The 24999-nt window shown below is 39.9% G+C and overlaps 1 protein-coding gene and 1 non-coding gene across 3 annotated transcripts in view; both read right to left on the reverse strand.

The window, feature by feature from the left end:
• Positions 1-20220, reverse strand: part of MFS16 (major facilitator superfamily transporter 16) — a 67777-nt gene extending 47557 nt beyond the window's left edge. For both annotated transcript variants that reach the window (XM_080277179.1, XM_080277178.1), the window contains exons 1-2: positions 20045-20220; positions 1009-1172 (exon numbers count right to left, since the gene is read on the reverse strand). In XM_080277179.1, the coding sequence (XP_080133305.1) occupies positions 1009-1172; positions 20045-20124 (244 nt within the window). In that variant the 5' untranslated portion in view covers positions 20125-20220. The remainder of the gene's footprint in view (positions 1-1008; positions 1173-20044) is intronic.
• On the reverse strand, positions 5525-5643 carry LOC145406236 (5S ribosomal RNA). The gene has a single exon (XR_013898511.1). It is a non-coding gene; the product is annotated as a 5S ribosomal RNA (ribosomal RNA).
• Positions 20221-24999: the final 4779 nt, after the last annotated feature.

Consider the following 24999-nt stretch of genomic DNA (forward strand, 5'->3'; position numbering starts at 1 on the left):
TGGAAGCGTGGCCCATTGAACAGGGCAGACTTTGGCTGTTTGGATGCTGCTACTCCTCGCCCTGCCCTAGGGTGGGAAAGGAGGTCTGGATGATGATGATGATTTCTATCTATCTATCTATAAATCTGTATGTCTACCTACTTATCTATCAATGAATCCTTTATTGTCCATCAGGAGTGTAGGCCAAGGGGAAATTGACTACATCACATTTATGGCAATAGTGTTTTGCTGTGAGAAAAGTTCTCACCCTTCATATGTGAAGTGACCACTGTACCCATGAATGATGGTTTGCTACACATCAGCACAGTTACAAATGAGTGATTTTACTGCAGAGTACTGTACATCACTTTAACCCATTCAATTCAATGACATGTTTAGCATTACATTCTTACTGCATCTGAATGATTTCATTCACCTTTGGAGAGACTATTCGAGCCTGAGGGGTCAATACAGTGCTGGATAATCCCCTTCATCAATAAAAACAATTTATAAGTTCAATAAAATAATATCTGATGGTAGCAAGAATATGATGAGAAATGTCATCAGACTGAATGGGTTAGCTTTCAGTACACTGATGTCCTTTACATTTCATTTGTTAAAGGAAGTAATGAAGCTTTAACACCTTCTGTCTGGCTATGCATTTCTTATTTCATTCCTGCTATCCCAAATTTCATTATGTTTAGGAGAGATTTTCTGAACTGGAGCAGTTATAGTCTTCATTAACATTTACAAACAAGGTCCTTCTTAAGCTGAATAAAGCTGTCTGCAACCAGAAAGAATAAAATACAAAATCCATACTGTATTACAGAGGTTAACAGGCAATTTTTCTGATTCTCAGACCATTATTTTGCTGGGATGATGGGGAAAAAAATAAATCAATCCCTTCTCCAAACCAAGATCTTATTTAGTAGGCAGGCCAATGACATGAGAGTGCATAGTGTTCCCACAACTCTTGTATTTCCTTCCGAATCAATGCCACACTTAAAACTAAAGCAGCACAGTTCTCACCGAAGGGTGCCCAGTCGCACCAGTGAGTATTGTTGGTTTCTACAGGAGGTGTCATGTTGCTGCAATTTTGGTTGAGTACATTCTTCACCACAGATATGGGCTTGCGGGACATGTGGTACGAGCAGTAGGTCAAGAATGTCAGTACCCACATCCATGTCGAATATCTGTTGGTGGCAAGACAAAGACAGAATACATTTAAGTTCTCATCATAAATTCCCCTCCCTTTCTTTCTTTCTTTTTTTTTTTAATTTCATTTTCCTATGTATACTGTACTGTAAACATACACTTTGAATATCCATTAATGGCAAGACAGACGGAATACAGTAGTCCTCCACCTCCACTTCTTATTGCTCCTTTTTTCATGCTGCATCCACATCTATACTGAAAGTCTGTTGGTAGAAAGACTGACTCTTGCTCTTAATCAACTTCAGTCACTTGTACAGTACCTACATTTTTCTTTTCACATTACCTATTACTGTGTCAAAAATCTTTTATATAGTGTCTCAAAGTCACATGGATGCACCAGATCATTTCCCTATACAGTACTTTAGCTATGAGAAATCTCTCTTATGCTGAATATAAATATCTGGTGGTGGTAAAAATAAAACAAGGAGAATAACTTTGTGAAGAAGGGCTAAACTGAAAAATTTCATTTCTAATTTATCCTATCTTCAAGGTGGCATCAATAATGGCCAGTTTAAGTAAATAATAATAATAATAATAATAATACACCACAGAGATACCAATGAAGTAGCTTATTCTAACCAATGACTCGACAATGCCTGATACAGTATACCCTAACATGGCCATTTAGTGGTTTATCAACACTCCAATGACAACTAGGGCAACTGTTTCATGGTTTATCAACACTCCAATGATAACTATGGCAACTGGACACTGCATTCTTCCTGCTGTTGCCTAAGGCTCATCTGGATGTAAACCTAAAGAACTGCAGGTTGAAACTGTCCTTCTCTTGCTGTACAAAATACTTTTGGGGGGAATGGGGAATGGCAACAAAGAAGTATAAACCCTCTTTTTTACAAACCTCAGTTTACTGAATTCTGGCATAGCCTTTAAAAAAAAAAAAAAAAAAAAAAAAAAAAAAAAACTCTTTATACAGCATATAGTGAATAGGTTTTGAATATGATCTGGATGCAGCTGACCAACCATGTGACAAGGGGTGAATATAATAAATTTTGCCATACTGAACTGCAATATGTTTATCATTTAAACAGTGATTAATAACAGAAAAACTGAACACTTCAGAGTATGCATCGTACTGTAAGTACAGTAAATGAAGTACAGCAGATATCCTGGAAAATTAACCTGGGATGTACATTATGAACATCAGACTTACATAACTTTCCAACTTAACAAGCTCACTTCAATTAGTTTGTTACCCAGAGAGTTTCTGCAACATACACACAAAAGCTACCTCCAACTTCATAACAAAGTACAATATCTATCTATCTATTGCCAGACGCCTCAATCCATACGGGGTGGCCACAAACAAATCGCCTCCACGTCGCCCACTATTTCACTGCCCTCCTCCCAACTCACACCCCCCTCTCTCATGTACCACTCCATTCCATCCCTCCATCTCATCCTCGGTCTCCCCTTCCCTCTCCCCCCTCCACCTCACTCACATACACTCTCCTCATCAGTCTCTCACCCTCCATCCTCTCCACATGGCCAAACTACCTCAGTGTGTTTCTCCTAACGCTTCCTATCACATCCACAGCCACACCACAACACTCCTTTATATCCTCATTTGTCAGCCTGTCTCTCCATGTGACTCCACAGGCTCCTCTTAAAAAACTCATTTCCACTGCTCTCTCTTGACTTGTGTCCTTCCAACAACGTCCAAGCTTCACTTCCATACGGTAGAGTTGGTATCACAATACTGTCATGTAGTAACTTTTTCACTTCCATGCTCACTTCCCAGTTTCTTATCACTGCCTTCAAGGAACCAGCAACCTTTCTTCCTTGTTGTACCCTTTCAAGCACTTCATCCTCCAAACTTCCATGCTTACTCATCACACTACCCAAGTACAGTACTTAAACGTACTGTACTCACATTTTCCATTTCCTCACCACCCAACCTCACTGTACATTCACTGACTTCACCTCTCTCAAAGACCATCACTTTACTCTTCCCTGCATTCACCTTTAGATTCCGTTTCTTACACACTCTCCCAAACTCATCCACCAAGCCTTGAAGCTCCCCTTCGTCTTCACTCAACAACACAGTATCATCTGCAAACAACAGTACAGGGAGTTTCCAAACACTACCCTCGCTCACCAGGGCCACTCCAACATCCACTCCCCTACTTTGTACCTCTTTTATTACCCCATCCATGTACAGATTGAACAATCATGAAGACATGACACATCCCTATCTCAACCCAACCTTCAAAGAGAAAAATTCACTCAGTTCACTATCCACAAGCACTGAAGGCTTAGCACCATCATACATACTCTTCACAGCATTCAACAACTTCCCATCCACTCCATATATTCTTAATACTTTCCACAATCCTTGTCTATTCACCCTGTCATATGCTTTCTCCAAATCCATGAAAGCCATATACAACTTATTTCCCTTCTCTAGAAACTTTTCCACTAAAGATCTAAGAATGAATATCTGATCTACACAACCTTTTCCCTTACTAAAGCCTCCCTGTTCTTCTCCAACTAATTCCTCTGTTCTTTCCCTAACTCTGTCAATAAGTATCCTACCATACACTATTCCTATTACACTAAGAAGACAAATGCCCCTATGATTACCACACACTTCTTTTTCCCCTTTTCCTTTGTACAAAGGAATAAATATACCTGACTTCCAATCCTCCGGGACTCTACCTTCCTCCCAGGCCAATCTGCACATCTTCCACATCCATTCTACTACTATCTCTCCCCCATGCTTCAGCATTTCACCACACACTCCATCAATTCCTGGGGCTTTCCCCAATTTGACTTTCTTCATTGCTTCCACAACTTCTACCCTATTGATTTCTTTCTGTCTTCTCACCTCCTTCCTTCTCCCAGCCATTCCCCAGCCACTTATACTCACATTCCTTCCATCCTCTATGTTCAACAATTCCTCAAAGTGTTCTCTCCATCTGCTCACTTTTTCTCCCTTCTCCAAGAGGAATCTACCATTTTTATCTTTCACTCCCCTGCTAACTTCACTGCCACCCTGTCTTACTCTCTTCACCTCTTTCCAGAACATTTTCTTACAGTCCCTCCACTTTCCACTTAAATTCCTTCCAAATTTCTCATCCACTCTCTTCTTACTCTCTCTAACTAATCTTTTCACCTCTCTCTTCCTTTCTACATATAACTCTCTCTTCCGCCTCTCAACTTCTTCCACGCCCCTATTTCTCATCCATTCATTGTATGCTTTCTTCTTTTATGCCACAGCCTGCCTCACCTCGTCATTCCACCACGCTGTTCCTTGCACCCCTCTTCATCTTCTCTTCACCCCACACACCACATCCCATGTTGCACATATTTCTTCTGTAAATATCCTGCACACATCTTCCACATCCCCCATCTGCTCCAATTCATATTTACTCAATCGTTCCTTCACTTCTCTCTTATATTCTGCCATTTTCTCATCCTCTTGTAACCTTTCCACTCTCCTTGCAACTACTCCTTCTTCCCATCCTTCCCTTCTTCTGTTTCTCCATCCTGCTTGGATCTTGATACTGGCCACCAACAAGTAGTGGTCAGAAGTCCACTCCCCCAACCTCTATAAGCTCTTGAATCCATTACACATCTTTACATCCTTGCATCCACAAACACATAAGAAATCGTTGCCTTCCTTTCATTCAGTTCACCACCCACTCTTCTCATCACTCTCCATGTATACCTGTGGATCATTTTGTGCCTGAAGAGGGTATTGGCTATCACCAACCCCCTCCCGGCACAAGTGTCCATTAACGCACTGCCATTCTCATCTATCTCAGCAGGCACACCCCACTCACCAACTATTCCATCCACCTTCACATTCCCTACTTTACCATTAATATCACAGATCAAAAACACTCTCTCATTCCTTCCAAACTTTTCCATGCACACTTCCACATTTGTCCAGAACTCTTCTCTCACTCTGCTTGCACGATCTTGCGTTGGCGCATACACACACACAATTGCCCACATTTGTATTCCAACTTTCAATCTTACCCACACAATCCTTGACCCAACTGATCCATACTCTCTTAAGTTCTTCTTCCATCTTTTACTCACAACAATACACACTCCTTCTTTTGCCCTCTCATTCTCACCTACTCCTGCACATATACCCCATCCATACTCCCATTCTCTCACACTCTCTTCTCTCTCCATATATATACATATATATATATATATATATATATATTGGTTCATTCATTCATTCATTGCCAGACGCCATGTATCCCAAACAGGGTGGTCAAGGGCTTAGAGTTAATTGTTTTACAGGGAGGGGCACTAATCCTCCACCAACCCCACTTGACACGTAGGGAGAATGTTATGCCAACAGCATCTGGTGTTCCCAGGCGGTCACCCATTCAAGTACTAACCAGACCCAACGTTGCTTAACTTCGCTGATTGGACGGGAAGCGGTGTACTCAACATGGTATGGCCGTTGGCATATCATAATAATTACTATATTGTACACTGTGGTACATGCCAATTACCAACTGGTACAAGTACTTCAGTTATCACAGTAAGTTCTTATGAACAAATCTAGAATCAACCTTTCATTATGAATGGTGAGTCCCAGGCTGGACAAAAACATCTGGTTGTGGAGGGAGGAAAAAAAAAAAAATCCATGTCTTGAAGGGATTGTCAGAAATTACGACTTTAATGTTTTTCATTCCCAAGGAAGCATCTATGAAGGCCAGTCCTATGTTAACATCTTCAGGTTCCTATGACTTGCTCTCAGCTAAATAAAATCAAGTGACATTAACTAGAATAAAGTACTGGAGGTTTTCAGCCCAAAAGAAAATAAATGGAGACAGTATTAACACATTCAGGCTCCTATGATTCACTCTCACCTGGATCAAATCATCTGGCATTAGCTTAAATAAAATTGTGGACCTCTTCCAACCATATGAGGGTTAAGAAATGACTGATAATGATGATGTGGAACAAGAGTGAGATCAAGAAAGCAACATGACCTATGACTTGAGAACTGCTGATATACCCTGACTTGATAATGAACAATCTTCCCTGGCATGGCTGCTTCAGGGCTTATCAACACTTTAAATGATGACTGGGACAACTGGAGATACAGCACTGTCAACTCATTTCAATCAATGATGTATTAATTACGGTACCTTATTCATGCTATCTCCGGACAACATATTTCACTTTAGGAGAGATTATCTGAAATGGAGTGGTTGGATAAGATAATTCACTTTTGATACAAGGTGGGTGCATAAACTCATATGGCAGTGGCAAGAGTACAATAACAAATATGCAACTGAACTGTACAGGTTAACAACTAGAATAAAACACAAAGTACATCCTGTGGCTGAGAAGGTTAACTGATCTTGCTTCTAACCGCTACAAACCAAGGGGTTTCTGAAAAGCTGAATAAAACTGCTTAGCATTAGGCCGGTCTAAAAAGGTTCATCCTCATGCTGAAGTGTATACAGATGGTAGAAACACTGATTATTTTATTTAGCTAAGGGAAGCACCAGACTCAGTATAAACAACTACTGTATCTTGGCAAATCTCTAAAACATGGCTGCAACACTAGGATTTTATTCTGGCTAACACCATATGAGCTTAGCCTCTTCAGTACAGTGAGCCAAGACAGCGTCCTTGAATGTTCTTGAAGCTGCCAAACATATTTTTGTCAAGACTGCACTCAAACAGAGGATGAGGCTTATAAAGGCTAATCTAACCCCTTCAGCTCACTCTATTGTGCTACAGAAGACTGTCAGGATAAAACATGAATTAAAACAGCAGATACATTAACAGAGAAAATGGGGGTTACAAATGTAACCTGCTGCTAGAACATTAACTAAAGTCCAGCAGAGGGCATTCACTTGACCTAAATTACCAGACACTTGAATGGCCAGTGAACGACTGATTGGCACTTTCACTGGGCACCGTGTTCAGAGCTCTGATACTTTTATGCTTTCTCATTCTATTTCCAGGTAGCTACTAAAAGTCCTACTGTTTTGTGGGAAATATTATGCTGCTGATGCTGATGATGATGACAATGCCTGATGATAACAATGATTATGATGTACTAACCATGTAACTCTTTCTCTGTGATGGGTGCCTTAATCTGAACAAAACAGCCTAATGCCCCCACCCCCCAAAAAAAATACTACTACTACTACTAATAATAATAATGAAGAGTTATATGCACCGTACACAAACATCAGTACTTCAGCACTTGAGGGTTCTTATAACTTTTATGGCTGTTTAATATATACATGGATGGGGTTGTAAACGAGATGCAAGGTAGGGGAGTGGATGTGGGGGTGGCTCTAAGGAATGAGGGTGAGATTTGGAAGATTCCGGTGTTACTGTTTGCTGATGATACAGTATTGTTGAGTGAAGATGAATGGGAGTTGCAAGGTTTGGTGAATGAATTTGGGACAGTGTGTAGGAGGAGGAATCTGAAAGTTAATGTAAACAAAAGTAAAGTTATGGTGTTTGAGAGGAATGAAGTCACAGAGTGTGCAGTGAGGTTGGACGGTGAGGATATGGAGAATGCGAGTGCATTCAAGTACTTGGGTAGTGTGATGAGTAAGGATGGAACTTTGGGGGATGAAGTGCATGAAAGGGTATAGCAGGGAAGGAAGGTTGTTGGTACACTGAAAGCAGTAATGAGAAATAGAGAGATGAGTATGGAAGTTAAGAAGTCACTGCATGACAGTATTGTGATCCCTACCTTGACGTATGGAAGCAAGGCGTGGACCTTGCAAGAGGGGAACAAGTCAAGAGTGCGAGCAGTGGAAATGAGTTACTTGAGAGGAGCATGTGGAGTGACGTGGAGGGACAAGTTGACGAATGAAGAAGTGAAGGAACGTTGTGGGGTGGATGAGGATGTGGTTGAGAAGATTAGCAGAAATACACTGAGGTGGTTTGGACATGTGAAGAGAATGGAGAATGAAAGACTGACTAAGAGGGTGTATGTAGGTGAGGTGGAGGGAGGGAGAGGGAGGGGTAGACCGAGGATGAGGTGGAGGGATGGAGTAGAGCGGTATATGAGAGAGGGGGGGGTGAGCTAGGAGGAGGGTAGTCAAATGGTGGGTGACAGAGCGACTTGGAGGCATTTTGTCTGAGGCCACCCTTTGCGGGATTAGGACGTCGGGCTATAGATAGATAGATAGATAGATAGATAAAAATTTAAAAAGCACCACTGCAGTGGAGGGGTCAGCCTGTTCAGCACAGGGACATTTTATTACTGAATTCTTGTTATCTCACTGGTACTGATACATTTTTGTTTTCTTATTTGAAGGTGTTAGATGTAGTCCTCACTAACCTCTTGAAAACACCTCTCCGATGTTGAATAAAATCATGGTGAAGTAGAAAAAGAAATCCTTGGGATGAAGGGGTCAAGCACTTCAGTACAAGTCATTAATACTGTATTAAGCTGAGTAAAACTTCTTGATGGAAAAAAAAAAAAAAAAGGGATTAATAAAGATGCTAACCACAGACATTATATAATAATAAAAAAAAAAAAAAGAAAAAAAAGTCACTTCCCTAACCGATACATCATCCATAAGATGAATAAAACAAAAACAGCTGCAAGAATAAAATATACTGGTAAAAAGCTTTGTTGTAGTAAACAGGTGATCCACAGACAGCATAATACAATATACACAACTGTTTCTCCCTACTCCCAGTTACTGCCTCACTTAAGTGGTTATCCATAGGATAAACAAAATGCTAAGATAGTAAAAATAATAAACTACAATACCCGCAGAAAAAAAAAAAAAAGTGAAATGTTAATCATATATGGAAAAAAAAAATCTGTACAGACTCTACAGTTGTAGCATAAATACACAAAAACAATGCAAAAAATAATGCTGTTGTGTAAACAAGTAAAGAGCAATACACACACACACACACACACACACACAATGACTGTAGAAAGAATAAACTTAAGAAAAGTGAAGAAGTTAACTGCACACATGTACACACACACACAATGACTGTAGAAAGAATAAACTTAAGAAAAGCGAAGAAGTTAACCACACACACACACACACACACACACACACATGGATTGGCAAGAATTCAGGGAAACAAGAGATACATTCATTCATTCATTCATTGCCAGACGCCATGTATCCCAAACGGGGTGGCCAATGGCTTAGAGTTAATTGTTTTACAGGGAGGGGCACTAATCCTCCACCAACCCCACTTGACACGTAGGGATGCCAACAGCTTCTGGTGTTCCCAGGCGGTCACCCATCCAAGTACTAACCAGACCCAACGTTGCTTTTCCAGACATCTGTAATATGGGTGTGGAAAAATGTGTGCCAAAAGTTAATGGGAAGGAGATCTGGAGAAAGGTTCAACAACAGATGTATGATAACAAAAAAAAAAAAGAAAGAGATAAGGCATGGAACAAATGGCGAAAGAGCGGTAATGATAGATAGATTCTCTTGCAAAATAGTGCGAGAGAATCCTGAAAGACAAATGAATTATATATCTGGAGGAGATGGACACTTTGGCTGAAGGTCAGTTTGGATTCAGAAGCAGAAGGCTGTGTGTTTCCAACTTGCTGAGCTTCTACTCAAGAGAAACTGATGTGTTACAGGAAAGAGAGAGAGTTGGGTGGATTGTGTGTATTTAGATCTGAAGAAAGCCTTTGACAAGGTACCCCACAAGCAACTGATGTGGAAATTCAAGCACATAGGAGGACTGAAGGGGAACCTCTTGGAGTGGATGAGAGACTTTCTGAGTGACACACAAATGAGGACAGTAATAAAGGACAGGATGTCTGGATGGAGAGAAGTAACAAGTGGAGTCCCCCTGGAGTCTGTGTTGGTGAAAGTAATGTTCCTGATTTACATTAATGATATGGTAGAGGGAGTGAACAGTTATGCAAGTCTGTTTGCTGATGATGCAAAGATCCTGAGGAAGGTAGAGGCAGAGGAGGATTGTAAAATGTTGCAGGAGGATCTGGATAGGATACATGATTGGAGCCAGAAGTGGGAAATGAAATTCAAGGCAAAGAAATGTAAAATATTGGAAATGGGTAAAAGTACCAAGAGGCCATCACTGAATTATTTGATGGGTAATGAACCTATCACAAAAGTGAGAGAAGAGAAAGATTTGGGAGTGCTGGTCCAGGATAGTTTGTCTCCTGAAAAACATATTAACAAGACAGAGAGACGTATAAACTTTTGACTAACATATGAGTAGCATTTCATTACATGGATGAGGAGATGATGAAAAAATTAATAGTGGCCATGATCCGCCCCGGGTTAGAATATGCAGCAGTAGTGTGGTCCCCACAAAAAAAGATATAAACAAGATTGAGAGAATACAAAGGACAGCAACTAAGATGGTCCCCAGTCTGGCAGATCTGTTATACAGAGAGAGGCTGGAAAAGCTGGATTTGCCTTCCTTAAAGGAAAGGAAAGAGAGAGGGGCAACATGATTGCAGTGTTCAGGACCATGATGGGAGTAGACAAAAGTGTTCAGGACCATGATGGGAGTAGACAAAATTGAAGAGAAGATGTTTTTATGGGATAAGTAAGTAACAAGAGGACATAGAATGAAACTGAAGAACCCAAGCAGCTTGAAGGATATCAAGAAATATAGTTTTCCTTATAGATGTATAGACCTGTGGAATAACCTGAACAAAGAGATCGTCCAGTCTAAAAACTTAAACGAGTTTAAAGCAAAATTTGACTCATTGAGAAACAGAGACAGGACCCCACGAGTGTAGCTCATTTGCTGTGTATCGCAACTAGGTAAATACAACTAGGTAAACTAGGCAAATACACACACACACAGTACTGACTCTATGATGGTAAAAAATAAACTAAAACTAAACTTTGACCAAAAAACTAATAAGCAAAGAGGTTAACCACACACACACACACACAAACACATGCACACAAATCCAGTGCTGTCCCCAGCCACTGCCCTACTTGAGACTGTTCTCCAGATTAGATTAGATTCAGGAGGCCACTCTAGCAAGACAGGTCCTATACTTTACGTACCACATTCTACACATATCTGCACCGTGACGATTTTTTGCTACTTACCCGGAATTATTAAATCTTTCATTTTCATACCTTTTACCATATCTATTATTTTTACTAGTGGCAGGTGGGAGCACTCACCATCCACTAACTCGATGTAGTGCTGCTCTGGGGTGTCTGCCCTTTCCTCTCCTCCCTCCTTTCCTTCCTTCCTCTTCAGTCTTTCTTTACTTCATTCTTTCCTCATCCTTCTGCTTACGGATGACTTTACACCCTCTCTTTTGTCTTTCTTTCCTTCATTCTTTCCTGTTCCTTCTGCTTATGGATGACTCTACACTAAGTGACAAGCCAAATGGTTTCCTGTACACCAGGAAACCATTTACTATGCTGGGTGGTAACCAAATAACCAAATTATGATGCCTAGTGGTTTAGTGGGTAATTGCTGCTCTCCAATCGGATCGAGCCAGTGAAGGTTTATATCCAAGGGACAATTGGGGTTTACTGCTCACATAATGCCACTCAGGGATGAGTGAGGCTGGTCACTCTCATCTTAAATGCCAGGACCAACTTGCCTAGCCCCAGGCTCCTACGCTCCTCATGGGGCAACGTAGGATTTGATGATGATGATAAGAAGACAAATCCCCCTATGATTACCACATACTTCTTTTTCCCTTTTTTCTTTGTGCTGGGGAATAATTATACCTGACTTCCAATCATCTGGGACTCTATCTTCTTCCCAGGCCAATCTACACATCCTCCACATCCATTCTACTACTATCTCTCCCCCATGTTTCAGCATTTCACCACACACTCCATCAATTCCTGGCCCCATTTTAACTTTCTTCATCACTTCCACAACTTCCATCCTACTGATTTCTTCCTCTCTTCTCACATCCCTCTGTCTCCCAGCCATTCCCCAGCCACTTATACTCACATTACTTTCATTCTCTATGTTCAACAATTCCTTAAAGCGTTTTCTCCATCTACTCACTTTTTCTCCCTTCACTAGTAATCTACCATTTTTATCTTTCACTCGCCAACTAATTTCTTTGGCACCCTGTCTAACTCTCTTTACCTCTTTCTAGAAAAGTTTCTTACATTCCCTCCACTTTACACTCAAATTCCTCATCCACTCTCTTCTTACCCATCTCCTCTCAAATAACTAATTTCCACTGCTCTCACTCTTGACTTGCATTCCTCCAACAAGAGACACCAACTCTAACCTTGAATCCAACAACTTACTTAGTGAAAGACATTATGGTCTTTGTCATGAGTCAGTCTCCTGACTCATACCATCCACCAGTCAATTGACCAAAATGGAAAAACTCATGCAGTAGCCCTTGATATTTCTAAAGCTTTCGACAGAATGTGGCACCGTTCCATGCTATCCAAACTCCCTTGCTATGGAATAACGTCTTCCGATCCTCTGCTTTCCTCATATCTCCAGCAACAGAAAAATAAAAGTAGATGATGTATATTCCAATTTCCACTCAATTAATGTTGGCATGCCACAAGGTTCAGCTCTGGCGCCAACTCTGTTCCTGGTTCATATTAATGATCTCTTATCTGTCACCTACAATTCCATCCATTCATTTGCTGGAGACTCAACACTTCACAGTTCATTCACACTTACACACCCATTTACAAAACTTAATATCTCTAACTCTGAACTCAGTGCAGCCATCTCCATAAATCAAGACTTCTCGATGATCAGTGAATGAGGACAAAATACCCTTGTCTCATTTAATGCTAGTAAAACCAAATACAGTACTACCACTACTACAGTTAAAAACCATACTAACACAAAATGTGATTCTAACCTCTTCATTGCAATGATGTATTTTCTATTCTTGCTTGCTTCCAGATGATTTTATTCAACACTAGGTAGGTCTTGTGTAATGAAGGAACAAATGAATACTACACCTCATCTCCTTAGTTCACAAGGTTTCTTCTTCAGAAGAAGCAACCCTTTTAGCTCTTCTGATTGTCAAGTGCAGTCCGACTGGAGAGTCAATTTGATTATACACAATACCAAGGAGACTCATTCATACATCATAACTACAGTAAAGCTCATTGAATTTCTTGCAACCGCAACTTCGTATTCAAATTGTGAGAGTAACCCAGTCCCCTCAGATGAAAACAAGCTGACTGTAGTAGTAACAATTACATTTAAAATATTACTGGACTGAAGGGGCTAAATGAAGGCTAATTACTGCATCTACATGGCTGACAGCTAACTCCAACCTGGTACCGTATTTAACCCATAGAAGATCACCTTGAAAAAAAAAATGCTAATAATTGCACACTAAACATTTTTATTTGGAATGAAGGATATAAAGTAGTCCACAAGTGCAGAAATTGATATATATTACTGATGCTGCATTTCTCTTTAATGATGAGATATATTCCAAAGCCATACCATTCCATTCAAGTACAGTACTGTAAACTGTGAAAAATTGGCATATCTCTTTCATTGGCAGCATTAGAATTTTTTCATTCATTCATTCATTGCCAGACACCATGTATCCCAAACGGGGTGGCCAACGGCTTAGAGTTAATTGTTTTACAGGGAGGGGCACTAATCCTCCACCAACCCCACTTGACACTTAGTAATATTCCAAAATATCACACCTTTTTCCACATATCCACTAATAAAAGCTGAAAGAAACTGACAAGATAGCTTAATAAGTAGCATTAGAACTGTAGCATTGCAAAATATCACATCTTTTTCCATGCAACCAGTATTATAGGCTAAACTGTGAGAACTGGCAAATCCATTTAATAGGTAGCATTAGAACTTTAAAAATATATATATATATTTTCAATTTACTATGGCTTTAAGAGTGGGAAAAAAAAAATGGGAGGGGGGGGGGGACTACTAACAAGGAGAAATTACTGTAGCTACATAATCCATATTAAAGTGCTGTATTGCTACTACCTGATTACTTCAATCTGCTAAGGGAAGTCTTTCTGAAAGACTGGTTGAGGTTAGTTATAGCCTTCATAAACCATCACAACCCTACATCCCCTTCAGCTGAATATGACTAAGTGCCCTGATGAAGATGAAAACAACGTCACTAAATTCAAGGATTAAAAATTCTTAACCTCTTGGTATCTGATGACACTAATCCCATTTCTACCTATTACAGAAGGGTTAAGTTGCTGCTGCTAGGTGCCCGAGTGAAAAAATTAATGAGCACAGCAAATGAAGATACTTCTACAGAAAATCAGCTACTGTAGCTGATCTCAGCTTACTGAACTGGAACATTTTTTACAAGAAATTTGATTTTTTTTTTTAATACAGGTCAGATATGAACTTCAAGCCCATCCATATCAGGGCACTTCCCTGTACTATAAGTAAAAGAGCACTGTAGGTATGTCTATCAGTAGCAAAAAGTAAAACATTAAAACAGCCACTGTTCTGATGGCATTTATGGTTTTGTCATTATGGTATTACCCTCCCCCTTTTTTCAACATTATAGTCTCTCAATTCCTTAAGAAGAAAAAAATAATGGTGCTGTCAGGTTAATTAAATCCAAATGGTGAGTAGGTCACAGGCTTGTTCTATTTGACATCATCAGTAGATACTGCATACAACCGAAGCATATGAACTTTAAAATGCAAATGTTTGTTTTATTTGTTCTGCCCATTTTTACACCTTCATTTTAGTTTTTTATTTTTTAGATTGCTTCCAATATTATTATTATTACTTTTTAAATGTCTCACCAATGTTCACATTAAAGGGGAAAAATACAGGAAGTAATCCTGGAAGATACTAATGGAGACACACACACACACACACACAGTACAGTAGTCAATATTGGAAACATTTCACTAAGAAATGAAAGAAATTTATGAACTGGATGAAATATTGCCTTGAAAATTAAGAAAATTAACCTACAATATAAACTACTCACACAGTGAACCAATTATGCTAGCTACTGTAAAAAAAAAATGAATATATATCTCGTAAAACAACTAAGGTGGTGCTAGGGTTATAAGCAGTTACAATACCAGAATAAATAAAAGTAAGATGCTGAAAAACTCGATCACCAAAACAAGGTAGTGTTACTAAAGAGTATTCAGAGAATAAATTTACAACTTTTCCTGGGAATGCTCTTAAATATTCAGGTTTCCATTACTCAATCTTAGCTTAGTACAATAATCTGGCAACAGCTGGACTAAAATGTCAGAGCTGCCCCAACCATGAGAGGATTAATGGTGATAATATCAACACTCTCTGGTTCATATAATCAATTCTTAGCTGAATAAAATACCGGTATGGTAATACCAGAAATGATGAACCCCAGGAGAATGTTAATGATTAATGAGGAACAAAGTGTGCACACCTTTCCTCTTACATCTGCATAATTACTACTGGTATGTGATGATTTTTGTGGTAGGTGATGGCAATCATCAACCACTCACAGTGTAGTGTTGCCTACTTCCTCCTTCACCTTTATCATTCTTTTTCTGTGTCTGCCCTCCTCTCTTCCTATTTCTCCCATCTTTCCTGTCATTTTTTATTAATCTTCTTTACTTTTCACGTGGCTTTACAGTGAGTGACAAGTCTAATGGTTTCCTGTAAGCCAGAAACCATTTACAATGCTGGGTGGCAACCAAATAACTAACCCACACATGTTCCCTATGTGTCAACAAGTGGCCTGGCAGAGGGTTAGTGCACCTCCCCCATAAAACAACTCAAAGACAAATGGCCACCTCATACAGAATTATGGTGTCTGGCTATAGATAGATAGACAGACAGATAGATAGACAAATGTGATGGTTTAGTGGAGGTATCTAAATGGTGTCCTACTTCTTCCATTTTTCCTGTCACTTTTTTGTACTCTTCTTTCTTTTTCTGGTGGCTTTACATTAAGTGACAAGCCAAATGGTTACCTGCAAGCCAGGAAACCATTTACAGTGCTGGGTGGTAACCATATAACCAATCCATATGTGTTCCCTACGTGTCAACATGAGGGTTGGCAGAAGGCTAACGTTTCTCCCCCTGTAAAACAACTGCCTCAAAGACATATGGCCACCCCTTATGGGATTATGGGGTCTGACTATAGATAGATAAACAAGTACTTAAGTACCTGTAGTTTACTATGAGGATGCAATTTGTATTTTATTCTCTTTATTCTATAAGATTTTATTTATCAGGAGATTATTATGAACTGGAGTAGTTACATACAGCCTTCATTATCCCTTTCACACTTAGTATATTCACAAAAGTTGAATAAAAGCTTGTGGTTGTGGTATCAATAAAATTAATCGCATCCTCTGGTTCAAGAGGTTAAAAATGCTACAGGACTGATACACAAAATACAGATCCATATCCTGACATCTGTGGGCCATATTTCTGCTGGGCTGTGAGATTTCAAAATACTGTAATGGTACCGTACTTCTTCCTCAGCAATTTTGCTTACCTCATATTCCTTACCAAATATCAAACAGTGGGGTACAGTAATAGAGTGTTACGGTAACTTCTTGTAATGTACTCACCTCCGAGTGTTCTGTTCTATTAAAACCACTATACTGTGACTTATGCTGCTGTAGGTTCTGTTACTACATGTTCTGGAAACAAGTTGCCAAATAAGACCAATTCCCCTCATAGTGGTTTTTCGGTGTCAGGTGGGCAAGTTTGAAGCCGTATCAACATGGCATGGTAAAGTTCAGTCTAAGAAACTTATCATTTTTTTTAATACAATATACTGCTACCAAAGAGTGATATCAGAACTTAGTATGGTAAGTGATGAACAAGGTGGCTTAAGGAGTGGAAGAGGATGTACGGATCAAATATTTGCAGTGAGGCTTGTGAGCAGGACTGTAAGGTGTTTATGAGATTTGTGGATCTGGAAAAAGCATATGACAAAGTAGGGAGAGAAGGCTTGTGGAAGGTTTTGTACATGTATGGTGTAGATGCTAAGCTGCTAGGTGTCGTCAAGAGCTTTTATGGTGGTAGTGCAGCATGTGTTAGGGTAAATGGGCATCTAGCCTAAGTGTTAACGATGAATGTGGGCGCACGACAAGGTTGTGTGATGTTCCCTTTGTTGTTCAATGTATATATAGGCTACACGGATGGGGTGATAAGAGAAGTAAAAACATGAGTAATGGAGAGAGGGATGGCATTGGTAATGAATGGTGATGGATGGAATATCTCAAATTTGTTGTACTCCATGCTCATGATGCAATGCTACTTGCAAATCCTGGACAAGAGCTTGGTAGAATAGTGCAGAGTTTTGTAAATGTCTGTGAGTGTCGTGCCTTGTGAGTATATGCAGAAAAGAGTAAAGTGATGGTTATTGAGAGTGAAGGTGACATACAGTGAATGGAGAGAGACTGGAACGGGTGAGAGAGTGAGGTCAAATACTCGGGTACAGTGACATAAAACCGGAAAATGTGCAAAAGAAGTGGAAAGTAATGTGATGCAAGGCAGGAAAGTTGCTGGTGCTATGAAGGCCTTGATAAGAAACGGAGGCTTGAGTGTTGCAGCTAAGCGAGGCTTACAGGAAGGAGTGCTGGTGCCAACTTTAACATACCGTAATGATGTGCGACTATGGTGTGGTATGAAATGACAAGTCAAGAGTAAGAGCAGTGGAGATGGGACTGCTGAGGAATGTACATGGAGTACAGAGGGTGGACAGGATATGGTATAATGTGATTCATGAAAGATGCGGAGTTAGGATGTCTGTGGACACCAGAATCGAAGAGAGTGTATTGCGATGGTATGGTCATATGGAGATAATGGATGACAACAGAGTGGTGAAAAAGGTAATCTGAGTGAATTTGAAGGAGGGAGGAGGTGAGCTAGGCCAAGAAGAAGGTAGTGGGATATGGTGGATGAGTGTGTGAGGAAGAGAGCTTTGGAAGTTGGTGAGGCCAAAGGACTGACAAGAGATCGAGCTAGCTGGATGAATTTTGTGCGGATAAGCGCATGACCAGGGATTTGGCACCCCTTTTTAAAGTGACAGCATTTGGATTGGCTCTATCAGATAGGTACAGCCTATGTGAAGCTACAAAACATGGTGAAATTTTATTGGGCCTATCAGATGGAGCCAGGATTTCAAAGGCTTAAATGATGAATGAATGGAAGCATAGCCCACTGAATTAGGCAAATTTAGCTGTCTGGACACTGTTACTCCTCACCCTGCCCTAGGGTGGGAAAGGAGATCCAGATGATGATAATGAATGATTGCTGCCTATTTCCTAAGGCTCAAGGGCAATGTACAACAACAGGGTACCAGTACATCATCAGAGTGACTACAGTAAGGTATAGGCCTACCTACAGTTACCTGGAAAAAATGTAAAATCCACACCCTAGTGAAATTTTGTTAATTAAATTTCGTTTTAGCTACTTGTGAAGTTCATCTCCCAGTACCGGTAAATTAACAGTTTAGTCTAAGCAACATTTAAATCTTACTGGTACCAGTTCATGTTTTAATATTTCAGTCATCTACAATGTATTTTCTAATTACAGTACTTTCTTCGTGATAAACAACTGCTTCATGGTGATTTTGTTTTCCTGTTGTTTTTATCTATACTTTGCTTTCCTGACATTTGTTTGTTTCAAAGGTGTGATGATGAATACCAGTACTTGCTGAAACCTCACCATATCTACCCAAATTTATTTACTTTATCATTTTGAACTGTTTAAGTTGTATTGAGGAAGGCTAGGTCTGGATATGCCCGCTTAAGAAAGATTTGGCTAAGTTGGGTTAGATTATCAGGTTAGGTAAAGGTGGGGGTAGACACCATCAGGCACTGTGCCACAGTGCCTTGTTTCCCATTATTTCCACCCTCCTCCATCCCCCTATCAACACTGGGGGACCCATGGGAATGTGAGGTTATGGGTATAGAAAATAATGGAAAAACAAGCATTTTCACTGGAAACTTATACTAAAACAAACTGCTTAGAGAGAGAGAGAGAGAGAGAGAGAGAGAGAGAGAGATCTTGCTTTATCCGTATACGAAACACCTGTCCCAACTGAGGGCTTTGATGGGATGCCCCCCACACCTCCTCTCACAGGTATACAGTACTGCGCTTTCAAACAACATCTCCAATTTCCTTTTTATTCAGGAGCTGCTACTTACCTTGACTCACGTTACAGTAAGAGTCCTATGTTAGTTAATTTTTGGTTTGGTTAGGATATTCTCTTCCAGAGAGGTGTTGTCCGAAACGGCAAATTTACCCCCTACAACATTAATCTAACTACACGCAACCAAACCAGAACACACATAAGGACAACAAGAACTAAAGCAGCTGTTTTAAGCAGACCTAACTTAATCTAACCAAACCAGACTAAAGTTAACCTAACCTCACCCTCGTGTAGCCTAACTAGCGTATCTCCGTCTTTACTACCTGGTAATTTTCAGAGGAATTGATAGAGGAAAAATAAAAAAAAATTACTAACGAGAGGAACCCGAACAACACAAAATTGCACTGAAACCCTGTGTCTCCCCTCGAGTTAAACAAGTGCTGTACTGAAAATAACCATTACACATAAGAGAATTACAGACCTTTACCATTAACACCCCTCATGGTCAAGGCAACTTCAGTATTTATGTCTCACCGAAAGCCTACAATATTGCTAGTCACAGTTGTCTGTTAATGTGGTGTTAAAGTTTTAGTTTCTGCCAAAATTATATATCTAATTTCCTTGGGGGAAGCAGCCTACCCGATAGGTATATAGATAGATAGATAGAATTTACATATAGGAATATATATGAATAACAATACCAAAATGCAAAACAAATAACCACAAAAATCACTTCAATACTACAGGATCTTTTATACTGTGCCAACCAAAGAACTGTCAATAAACAAAGGCAATGTCAAAAAATAAAACCCCTTCAAGACTCACATTCTGTTTTTCTTTTTGTTGGGAACGGTCACACAGCAGCTGGCCTCTATCGCCTGGATGGTGGGGGGCACTTTGTTCATCTTGAAGTAAATTTTGGTAGCAAGAATAGACTACAAGATACTGTTTGAAAATCACACAGCAATACTGCACCCAACCATTGTGAAGGCTCCCAGCACACTGACTTAAATACGGGTTATCTTTCATTGCTGACGCACGCACATATGGCTGGTTCTGTATTTACTAAGGATCTTAAATCTTTTCCACTATAACAGTATCCACAGAAATTTTAAACTTGAAAAAAAAAAATGTTTTCGTAATTCACTTAAATACTAGTCTGTGAAGTATATGGCAGATTAAAAAAAAAAAAAAAAAAAAAGACAAGCAGGCTTCTACAAAACTGAAGTTTGAGAAAGATTGTAAATATAAGGATCTCGCTCTACAGTTTCCACCTAGTTATATTGCCGACATATTATTTCAAAGATGTCAGTAAAAATACACCACCCATTAATAATGCAATATAATACACTGGACTACTGCTTTATAAGACAACTTTAAAATTTAACATGTAATTCCCTACTATCTGGCACTCCTTGACAGTACTCATGATATGGTGGAATGGACTCGTCATTCAGCGGTCCATTCTACGCCGAGTCCCCGATCTACTTTTGAGTCTGTAACGTTGTACGTATTTCGGCGCCACCCATTCATTTTCTATTCCATTCTTGCTATTTAGAGACACTCATCTTAGAAGCCCTAGCGTAGAGAAAGGTTTTAAGCTACAACCTCCCCAAACTCTACAAAGCTGTTAAAATTGTCCGAAGGTAAGAATGATAAAAAATGTTATCAGACTGAAGTGGTTAACAATGATATTTGTCCAATAATTCTATGTACCCTAACACTAAAGTCGTCAATATAACTTCCATACCATAACACTAAATTGAATTCTAGCACATCATCCTCAGTATCATCTTCAGTACATATACTAAACTCTCGTCCGTAATACAATATGTACTTACAAAATCGAAATACAGTACCTGTAACAGAACACTGCCGAATGATCATATTAAGAAGTGGCAACAGTGAAATGGCGATGTTAGTGCTGCTTACAGTCCGTTTCCATTGTTCATTTCTTTTATCCCACCGAAATGAATCCCAAATACAGTACGCTCCACTGGGGAGGTATGCAAGATTCGCTTACATGAATAACACACACACACACACACACTGCAGCAGTAAGGATGATGCTTTATCCGGTTCATTAGCCTACGGCTCTACGCGATCATTTTCCAAGCATTTTCCAGTGCCACACACCGACTCACACAATGCCTATTGATCGTGTAAATAAACTCTTAGGATGTCACAGTAACCGTTCTATAGGCCCGCCCACACGATCTGGGGGCATATGTGGTGTTCGAGCACACTATCCTCACCCAAAGTCTACTAATACCATTCTCACCTTCCAAGCTTGGCGACGAGACACGCTATAAACAGCGGAGCAGAAACAGGAATGATGTATCATATTAGTGCGACCACATGAGCATTTCCCAAGCATCTCTATTATACTCTTTTTTACTGTAACCTGACCTAAAATTCCAATCTCTCCGTCTTGAATCCTGAGTTGTTATAAACTGACAGTGGATAATGAAGCTAGTCATAAAGAAGTGCTTTGGAAAGCATGTAGAGAGGTATCATTTTCCTTCTACCAAAGAACTACGTGAAACAAGCTGCAAAAAGATGAAAATATGGACACATTTGAAAGAAAGAACAGTGAAGAATTAGCACCAAGTTATAATATAGCTATATGGCAACGTAGGCGTAAAGGGAAAATACAAGGCCGGAAGAAACAGGGAAATATCAAGAGGAAGGACAGAAGAGCAGAAGAGGGCAGAATGGTGAGAAAGACTGGAGACAAAAAGGCCTCTTTTAGTCGCCTCTTGCGACAAGCAGGGGTATCAGGGAAGTATTCTTCTCCCACCCTCCCCAGAGATGGGGGAAAGTTTGAGTAAAAACAGTATACCATAGTCCAACACCCACACGTACTGTACTGTACCCTATGACTGTGGGCGTGCCTTTAGAGACACATTTCCCTGACTTTTTTTTTTTTCCCCTAGAAGGCTTTCTAATGCCTATTCCTCTGCTCTTATTTTTTGAGAGTTTAATAATTCGCTCTCTAGTCTGGAGACAAGTGATCTTGACGCCGTAATAACTCGGTCTTAAGAAGCCCAAAAAATTAAAACTGCTGTACTAAAACAAAATTGAACTCAACACGAGTAAAACTAAAAACGGCAACAAAAGTATACAAGCAAACTGTTTAACAATAAAAGGTGTGGGAAGCCTGCTGCTGGATACTATGTGTTTAAAGGTGATTAATTTATTGGCACTGAAGTGGAGCGCAGTATGCGTCTCTCTCTCTTCGTTCGTCTCGGGTTCTTTTTTATATCCCTCTCAGTACGAGGATGACTTTTCATTCTTGTTTCCTGCAGACGATTATACTCAGTGCAGATCCTTAGTGGTGAAGTGTTCAGTAATAATAATAATAATAATAATATAATTCATTATTATTATTATTATTACTGCTGCTGCTGCAGCTAATAGTTACTAGTCTACTACTGCTACTACTACTACGGCTGCTGCTAATACTAACCTAAGTTTACTTGTTATTATCATTATCATTACTACTACTACTACAACTGCTAATACTACTACTAGCCTACTATTATTATTAGTTATTATTACTTATTTCTTTATTTTTGTAACCCCGGGTTACCAAGCTACTTTTACATGTAATTCGCTAATAAGTCCCTCTCTGGCAACTATAAGAGCAAAGTTGATGCTGATGATGATGATGATACCCTCTATGACAATTATAAGTGATGACGACGACGATCATCATCACGACCTCAATTCCCACCTATGGATGGGGTGAGGTAGCCTACGGCCCAGAAAGCAAAATAAGTAAACGAATACCTACTTAAATCAATAACTAATCATCTGCCCAATTACGAGGGCCACACTCACTGACTCACCCTCCAGTTCCCCAAGAAGCCTGAATAGCCCTTGCAGGCATGACACCGCTTGTGTCACTGATGCAAAGTATACCGATATTAAAATGACATAAACAATATATAAGGGAATGTTAAGGTGTACTATGGAAAATCAACCACAGCAAAGGTGGAGTTACGATGCCCCCTATGCAACGTGGAATAGAGGGACGCCTTCACGGGGTGGCACCAATATGGCTAGGTGGTGGCGAAAAAAAAAAAAAAAAAAAAAATCAATCTCCTCCATATCCCCTGAATGGAAGATGGTGGACTGTGGAATATGAGCAACTTTGGCCTACAGTCCATTGGATTTACGTGTCAGATTATCCTGGGGTTACTACCGTACTATTGCTATTACTTCCACTATACTACCACCACCATCACCACTGCTTCTACTGCTACTCCTAATATCACCACCACCGTCACTACTATTACTACTACTATCACCACCACCCTCACTACTACTACTACTACTACTATCACCACCACCACTATCACCACTACTGCTACTACTACTACTACTACTATTGGTAATTCTTTGGCCTACAGGAGGTATTGTTTTATTTTTAGTAGCACCAGACGACTATATTCAGATGAGCGAGTCATAGCTGAGTGTTAACAGATCCCACTAACACTCCAATGACCGGAAAAACTCTAGTATTCCTTTCCACCACACGCACGATGATTGTCTTCAGCTGAGTGAGTCACAGGAGCCAGAGTATTAATGATCAGGTACAGAGAGACACAAATATCTTCCCAGTGTTTGATGAATACGTAGCAGAAAAATTGAACCATCTGAAACACGCACTGGCAGAGATATTTTCAGTGTATTTCGACAGTTGCAAATTTTCTACAGATGAAATAAGGAACTTTTTTTTTTTTTTTTTTTGACTACAAATCAGCCCTCTGAATGCTATAGTGTGTCTACTCTAACCTGTGGTACTGGAGAGGGATGCCTTCACGTGGTGACACTGATATACTTTGGTGGCTCAGATGTCCGGTTATACAAACATCCCTCAGCTCCCACCGTTACCCCAAAAAGGAGGATGAGGGACTGCTAGAGAAGGGCAACTTTCAGCCTGCAGTCCACTGGGTTCACGTTTCATATGAATCTGGAACTACATCTGCTAATAATCCTCAATACCCTAACTTCTTTCAGCTCAGTCGATAGCCATGTATCAGACTGGAGGGCCTATTTGACTAGTAACCAAGAAGATTCGTTCCTACTCAACAAATAACGCTTGTCAGCTTTTATTTTACTATAGCTAATTAATCAAGTTGTGAAAGTAGCCCAGTTCCCTCAGATGAAAACAATCCCATTATTTTGTTGGCATGAATAAAATATCTCTTACGTACACAGATGCGAAAGGGTTAATAGATTTAATCTTCTGACCCGAGAGAGAGAGAGAGAGAGACGGGGGGGTGGGGGCTAAAGCACGTAAAATTATCTTACCCAAAGAAAGCAGGGAAGAGCCAAACTCAGCTAACTTCGCGATGCCTGAACACAACGTTTGAAAGACTAGAGTTCACAGACATTGGCGGGCAAGTCTATTGTAGTTCACCCACTTTAATTAGGCAGAGATCGTCGTTCTTTTGCGGCTCATTTCCCGTAGCACAGTGGCATGGTAAGACGGTATTACGGTTTTGCATTCTTTCCACTTCTTCAATAACAGTACCATATTCTAGTAATTATCTTGTCCTTACGCAGCTTAGTTCCCGTAGGTCAGAGACAGGATAGGACAATACTACGGTTTTGCATCGTTTCCATAACACTTTCGTAACTAGCATCGTATTCTATTATCTATCTCATTTATCTTTTATTATAACTCAACGTTCAAGGTGGAGTGATGGCACTTTTACGTCTGTTTAAAGCGAATAGAATATATACACTTTCATACCGGATCATGAAAGACA

The sequence above is a fragment of the Coenobita brevimanus genome, chromosome 69, assembly GCF_032717465.1.
Source record: "Coenobita brevimanus isolate Jiangsu-jjx chromosome 69, ASM3271746v2, whole genome shotgun sequence".
In the NCBI taxonomy this organism is placed as follows: Eukaryota; Metazoa; Arthropoda; class Malacostraca; order Decapoda; family Coenobitidae; genus Coenobita; species Coenobita brevimanus.